We start from the raw sequence: 7,930 nt of genomic DNA, 5'->3' as shown, positions 1-7,930 counted from the left end.
AAAAAAATAATGTATGAGAATTTATTAAAATTAAGAAAAACTTAGACTTAAAACTATTAATATTTTCGGCACGTCTTCCTTCTTCTGTACTCGACTATTGATTAAAGGGTTACTAATTTTACATGTGCCCCTTTCGCTTTATTGTTAAAATTACACATCTGAATATGTAATTACCTGACACAATTTCTTTGTTAAAATGATTTGCACATCTATTGTGTTAAATTCTACACAACACAAGTTGACCCTGAGCACACTCACTACATGTGTTAAAATCTACACGTGTCCTTTTTAACACATCTCTTTTTACAGAGTAGTAAGTAGACAGAGAAGAAAGGACACCGACTGAAAACCCTTGAGAAAGTCCAGTGGTTAAATGATCAATAAAATAGACATTGGCTGAGATGAAAGAAAGCTGGAGAGTATTGACAGTATTGAGTAATGGAGGCTTTGCTCGCGTCGCAGGTTTGTAGTGTTGTGGGCAGAGGGATTTCACGTCCATACAGATTCGTTGAAATGATTACACCATTAAATGAAAGGATAGGCAGGCCTCTTATATCTAATGGAGCATCTACAGATTCAGCACCACGGACAGCGGATACGACAGCTTCAGCACCATGGACAGCAGATATGGCAGATTCAGCACCACGGACAGCAGAGATAACAGATTAGGCACCATGAACAAAAGAGATGACAGATTCCGCACCATGGACAGCAGATCGGGCAGATTCAGCACCACGGACAGCAGATATCGGGCAGATTCAGCACCATGGACAGCAGATATCGGGCAGATTCAGCACCATGGACAGCAGATCGGGCAGATTCAGCACCACGGACAGCAGATATCGGGCAGATTCAGCACCATGGACAGCAGATATGGCAGATTCAGCACCATGGACAGCAGATCGGGCAGATTCAGACGCGACGGGACCTCAATATCGTGGGCTTTAGGCCAGGGCTCTCTGACCAGCAGTTCAGTGCCAGTAACAGACTAATCTGGTGTTGAATACAGAGATGAATGAAGCATATTTTGCTGAAAATGATCTGTGGTGTTCATATCGGTGGCTAATGTCTGCCATCATAGCCAGATAAAGCTCTAGTTCTTCCCTGTGCTCTGAGAAAACTTGACTGAGGATATCTCTGTAAATCCCAAAGGCAATTTAGAGAGGGGTTACACTAGAGTCCAGGTCTGACGTTTTAGGAGGACCACAGACATGACATTTACATCAGAATCAGCTCTTCCTCATCCTCTGGTCAGATGGAAAACCCAAAGCTAGAGCTGATGTGCGCTAACAAGTTTCTATATCTCGTTCATTTGGACAAGCAGTGTGAAATGAATCTGATGAACTCTTGTGACACTGAACAGAGAATGATACACATATGAACTGTAATTGCCCAGTGGTTTTGTTAACAGTTTTGTCATTTCAACTTTTATAAACTTAGTTCTAACATTAGTAAAGTCCACTGGAATTGCACTGCATTTCTGTTTTGAAGCATGTGTTCCTGTATAGCCTTCGTTGCTCATCAACACAAATCTTTCTGCAAGTAAACACACACATTTTCTCATGTGTCAAAGTCACACTGTGTGTTTGTGTCCCGTTGACTTTAGTTCTGTTGTTCAGACACACACAGGGCAGAAGTGGAAGATCAGCAGATCCAGACTCAGAGCATTTCATTTCTCACCTCTCTAATTTTAACTCTTTTGAAGCTAGACTTTTTGTTTTTATCTATTATTGTTGTCACATTATATATAATTTCAAAGCAGATTTACAGAGATATATGTGTCTCAATGTCAGTAGATTTACAGAAATTACAATTATAATCTTTGTTGTTTTATGTTTGCTATAACTCACTGTACAAGATCATGGAGCATTAGAGATTTTGATCACAGTATTGTGTAATAAACATTATTTTATCAGATATATTTTAGTAATGTCTAAGTAATGAATGAAATACTGTCAGCAAATGAAAATCTGCCTTTAACAAACACATTTATATATGCACTTCAATCATAAATCAACAATCACAGATCTTTTTCAGTTCTGTTTTGATTAGTAATAAACTCTAATGTTCATCAAGCATTTTGAGTTTTATCATTTAGGCATATGTTCAGAAATGTTGTTTTGTAGTTCAGATCATGTATGAGGAATTGAATCTTGTCTTTAACTCTCGTCTGGTGTATTTGATGAAGCACTGATCTTCTGAGGAGTAGATGAGCTCAGATTCTCACTAATGAATGTCAAAGAAACTCCTTTCTTCCTAAATCTAAGAAGAGACACAAGAGTCTCTTTCTTTATCTGCTTCATTACATGTATGTATCTAAACTATCAATAGCTTCCTGTTTTGAGTATTTTCTCCATTCATGTGGAATCTTACCACTCCCCTCAAATGTTTTACTGTAGTGTTTTTCCAGATCTTTCTGGAATCTGCACACAAACCACTTCCAGTAGTTCAGTTTAGAGAGATCAGGGCTGATGCTCCAGTCTGCATAAACTCCTCCTGCTCTTTTGTAGTCTCTATATTTAAACCTTCCATGTGGTGTATTAAAATCCAGATGACTTGCTACTAGATTTGTGCAAATATTAGGACAGAGATTCTGTGTTGAGCTGTAATATATTCCATTAATTCCCCTCACTCTGTGGAAAGGAGCACTGTGATCTCCATCATGGTCTTCTATGGTGTTGGTGCAGACGGCTCCACAGAACGGACACTGAACCCAACAGCACTGACAGAGCTGATCAATCAGAAGCTCATCTGGTCTGAATTTATAGTCCAGCTTTACTGGAAATGACTTTGTGTTAAATCTACTGCTGATGTCAGTCATTATATCAGGAAGTTTGTGTCTTATCACATCTTCTAGGAGGCTGAAATCATCAACATCATCATGTCTGACTCCACTGAGGTCTTTTTCAGAGAAGATCAGCACATCTGAGAGCTTCTGTGTGAAACTCTTCAACCACAAACCAACATCTCCTCTGTTCTCTTCAACATATTCAGTAGATTCATGTGCGGCTTTCATGATCTTCTGCTGCAGGAGTTTAATGTTCTCCTTCATCTTGGGTAAAACACTGACACTGAACGTATCAGTGATGTACTGACTGACTTCATCTCTGATGAAACTCTTGAAGTGATCTCTGGGATTATGAACATAGTTCATGTATTTGTTAAAATCCTCCTCTTCTGCCAGTGTCGTCAAGATGTGTTTCTCCAGATTTGATGGACAGTTTGCTCTCATTTCATCGATCAGATCTCTGGCGGTCTTCTTGTAGATGCTCTGCTCAATGGGCTCTTTCACTTTCTGACAGATGATCTCACCAAAAATCACAGCTGATGTTGCTCCATGACAGTATTTCTGGAAAATACTATAGTAATCTCCTCTCTTCTGCTCAACATATATTACAGGATCATTGGCTTCTCTGAACAGTCTGTGTTGGTCAGTGATCGTCTTCTTTGATCTCTTAAAGATGCAATAAACCAAATCCATGAAGAATTCATTCTTGAACACATAATTCACTGATCTTTCCTGATGTTCTGTCACTCTTGCCTTGATGTAACCTGTGAGCTGTTGAATGTAACTGATGTTGTAGCCCATCTTTGAAATGTTAAATGACTGAATCATTAAGTCTGTCTGCTGAGCAACATCTGTGACTAATGATCTAACTTGAACTTCGTCCTCTTCAGACAGAGCACGACTAATCATTTCTTTTATTTTTTTATAGGGATTTGTAAAAACAACATATTTTAATCCACTGGATTTCTTTAACTTTACATAATCTGAATATCTTGGCACAGTGAATATATCCCTGCTCTCCCTCCAGTGATCTACAGGAGCACTTTCACAGACGTCACTGAGGATCTTTCTCACATCTCTCATTACATTAAACTCTCTGATTGGAGGATTGTCTCTGATGATCTTCTTCACACTCTGTTCCCAAAACAAATCAAACTCTTTCTTCAGTGTTTCTTCATCATTTGCTTTGTCTTTGAGTTTCAATGCAAGTTCTTTACTCTTTTCATAGAGAGTGTTTTCATGATTTATCTTCTGAGCATCAATCTCTTTCTTCAGGTTTCGCTGATGAAGAATATTGTTTAATTTCCTCTTTGTTTCTTCCACAATATTTTCCTGAAGCTCTTTGATTTTGATTTCAAACAATGTTTTCCACTGAATCAGTATATCTTTATCTTTGTCTTTCTCAAAGAATTCTGCCATTGATTTTTTCACTTCTTCTCTTGTTGTCTTCAGTTCTCTTTGAAGATCAGTTTCCTTAACCGCTTCATTGTCTATTTTGTTGTGTAGTTTGTTCTCAGTTTCCATCATGGCACTGCGAAGACTCCAGGACCACTTGCTGTATTCGGTCTCCAGTCTCATGTAGGCTGAAATCTCCAGAGAATTTCTGAAGCTGAAGTTGAAGTTGAAGCTGAAGACGAATCGTTCCTTCAGTATAGCCTCCCAGAGATCTTTAACATGATCTTTTAGGTCTATCAGCCTCATTCCATGTGTTTTTGTGGCATGAGATATAATAGTTTCCTTTAGTTCTTGGATATTCTCACAGTAGTTTGGGTTTGGTGGTGCCATGGGTGGGCTTCCCTCCCAGAGCTGAGCAAAATACTTCACATCATTATGAACGTCAAATCTAATGACATCACTAAAACGTTCTGCATCACAGACTTCATCTTTAGCAGCGAGTTGTGTCATCTCATCCAGTTTCTCCTGCAGTCGTCTTCTTCCCTCCATGTTCTTCTCTCCAGCTGTGGCGTCTGAAACGTTCTGATGCACAAACACACAGCTGGGATTCAGTCTGACCTTCTTCATCCTCATGAAGGCCTGAACAACAATCTGAAGAATGTCCTGCATCTCAGATGGGTTTTCTCCAAAGATGTTGATCAATGTCAGATTTCCAAGACCAACAACAAATGTGGCTAATTCATTATCATGATGTCTTGTTGATCTTCCAGCCAGTTCTAGAGCACGAAGACCCTCAGTATCAACGACCAGAATATAGTCAAAGTTAATCTGTGTCTTCATCTCGTCTGAGACTCTGACCAGCTGCATGAAAGCTCCTCTGGTGCACCTGCCAGCACCGACGGCAAACTGGAGCCCAAACATGGCGTTCAGCATGGTGGATTTCCCAGAACTCTGAACCCCTAAAACTGACAGCACAAAGACTCTCTGGTCTCCCAGTTTCTGGATGAGTTCATCTAGAACAGCAGAGATCCAGATCAGAGGAACATGAGCAGCATCTCCATCCATCAGCTCCAGTGGAAATCCAGATATCATCATCTCTGCTGCGAGACTCGGGAGAGAAGAGAAGTCAGAACGCAGGCCTTTCTTTTGCTTCTTCACAGATGAACATGATTCATAGATCTGACCGATCTCCCTCATGATGTGCTCCAAACCAAAGGTTGCAGCTTGAAGATCCTCAGATATTCTCTCAAGTTCTGATTGTTTAGCTTTATGTTCTTCAGATTTATTACTGTATTTCAGTTTTAAGACTTCTGACCATGTTTCATCATACTTGTGGAGTAGAGCAGAAAGGTCAGCTGATGTGTGTTCATCCAGGAGGATTCTGAGCCATTTGAGAAAAAACATCTTCCCATGTTCACCATATGAGTTCATTTCTTTAATGAATTGCATCATAAACTCACTGATGTCAGATTCATGCTGTTGGTCACGGATTTTCTTCATCTCTGTTTGTTTCCTTCTGGTGTCCATTTCTATATCTTCTCCTTGAAGTCGATGCAGTTCTTTGTTCTTCTGACTCCACTGATGCCACAGTTTCCCCTGATGAGGCAGAAATGAATCTTTGATTTGTGTCAGATCTTTCTCCTTCAGTAAACTCATCATCTGCTGTGCTGCTTCTCTTCCTCTCCTGCAGTCATCATCATCTTCCTCATCTACTCTGATGTCTGAGAGTTTGGACACATCTTCAAGTCTGAAAGTGCAAGATGATTCGGAGAGACATTCATTTATCGCTCTTCTGAGTTCTTCAGATACATCTGACTGATTTCTGTCTTTCAAACCGATCTTGTATTTTCCTCTCCGTATCTTAGTGATGCTTGACACATCCTCAGTAAGAAGACAAATGAGTGGGTTTCTGTTCTTGGACAAGATTTGTATAGTTGCAGCATGTCTGTCATTCCTGTCCAGTTGTGGAAGAAGAACAACATTGACTGAGGCCATTTCAGAGAGGATCTGCAGCTGTTTCTCATGGTCTCCTGCATCACCGTGTAGATTACAGAACGCAACACATTCAGTGAATTTATCCGTGTCTTTCCCAGAGGGACAGAACCAGGCGATCTCCACCACTCCATCCATCAGGACTCTGGATCTGCTGCTGCCCGGGCAGTTCCTGTGGAAGAACGTGTTGTGTCTCTCATTGATCAGACTGTTCATCAGCCCAGACTTGGATGAAGACACGGAGCCAAACCTGAAGAAAAACACCACTGGAGTTTCTGCCTTGTAGATCGGCTGGGTTTGACTGATGGTTTCATAGTTGGTGTTTCTCTTCTTCCAGCTCTTGTTGATTTGTCTGAATGTCCAGAGAGGAAACTCAATCTGTTGTGTGAATGGATCAGGAACAAGCAGAGGCAGAGCGTACTGACACTGGGCCAGTTTAGTAACCATCAGCTGCTTCAGGAAACCATCAGCACAGTGAAATACGGCCATCTGAACATCCATCGGGTGAATGAGTTCAGATTGACTGTCTCCTTCATTAGACAAAGACTTTTCACTGGTCTCTTTAGCATGAATGCATCTTGCTCTGTAGTTCAACATCAGTAGTTGTTGTGTGAACGTCTGAATCAGCTCCTCTTCAGCACAAGACTCATGTGACTGTAATGAATGTTTGGTTATCCGAAGAACATCTGAAGCTCTCAGTTTGTTGAGGTGTTCGACTTCAACATGGAGTCTGTGAAATAGATGCTTGATTGTTTGTCTTTCACTTCTCTTCAGTTCTTCTTCAAAGTTCTGTTGTTGATCTTCTCTTATGTTTATTTCTTTCAGTCTCTTCTCTAAATCCTCTAGTTGTCCTTGTCTCTCTCTTTCTATTCTCTCTTTCTCTCTGATTATTCCCTCTATTTCACTCTTCAGTGTCTGAATCTGTTCATCACAAATCTGTTTCTCTCTCTCTCTTCTTTTCTCATCTTCTCTTCTCGTCTTTTCCTCCAGTTTCTGCTGGTCCCATTCCTCTCGTTCTCTTCTCATCTGGATTTTATATCGTTCTTCTCTTTCTGTATGTTCATCATCTCTTCTCTTTCTCTCTTTTTCATGATTCTGTCGTTCATTCTGTATTCTGTTCATCAGACTGTCTATTTCTGTGTTGTATGAGATCTGAAGTTTTTCTTTTTCCTGCTTCATTTCCTCTATTTCATGTTTAAATGTCTCTCGTTCTCGTCTCATCTCATCTCGCATCTTTCTCTCGAGCTCCTCTCTCTCTTTCATTTCTCTTTTAAATTGTTCTTCTCTCTCATTAAATTCTTCTTCTCTTCTCTTGTCTTTTTCTTTTTTCACAGTCTCTTTGTCTTGCCTCATTTCCTTTATTTCATCTTTAAACATCTCTTGTTCTTTCTTCATTTCATCTTTAAACATCTCTCGTTCTTTCTTCATTTCATCTCGCATCTGCACCTCCTGTTCCTTCATTTCTCTTTTATATCGGTCTTCTCTCTCTTTCAATTCTTCTTCGCTTCTCTTTCTCTCTTTCTCTTGATTCAGTCTTTCTTCCTCCATCATCATCTTCATTCTCTCTTTCTCTACCATCATCTTCATTCTCTCTTTCTCTACCATCATCTTCATTCTCTCTTTCTCTACTTTATGTTTCATCAGTTCTTCTCTTTCTTTGCTCATTTGCACCACTCTCTCCATCAGGATCTTCATCTTGTTTTCTTCTTTCTCTTTCATTAATGTTTTACATCGTTCTTCTCTTTTTACATATTC

General features: G+C 39.9%; 1 protein-coding gene across 1 annotated transcript; it reads right to left on the bottom strand.

Annotated features, from left to right (window-relative positions):
- Positions 1-2,300: 2,300 nt before the first annotated feature.
- LOC307155874 (interferon-induced very large GTPase 1-like) lies at positions 2,301-7,482 on the bottom strand. The gene has a single exon (XM_079866867.1). It carries the CDS (start codon positions 7,436-7,438, stop codon positions 2,303-2,305), a length of 5,136 nt encoding a protein of 1,711 aa, XP_079722993.1. The 5' UTR covers positions 7,439-7,482; the 3' UTR covers positions 2,301-2,302.
- Positions 7,483-7,930: the final 448 nt, after the last annotated feature.

This window comes from Squalius cephalus, assembly GCF_949319135.1.
Source record: "Squalius cephalus genome assembly, chromosome: 1".
Classification (NCBI taxonomy): Eukaryota; Metazoa; Chordata; class Actinopteri; order Cypriniformes; family Leuciscidae; genus Squalius; species Squalius cephalus.
Note: the sequence above shows the minus strand (reverse complement) of the source record. Positions and strands in the feature narration are given on the sequence as shown.

Coding starts and splice junctions, on each gene's coding strand:
- LOC307155874 (XM_079866867.1), bottom strand. CDS start 7,438: ATGAAAGAGAGAGAGGAGCTCGAGAGAAAGATGCGAGATGAGATGAGA.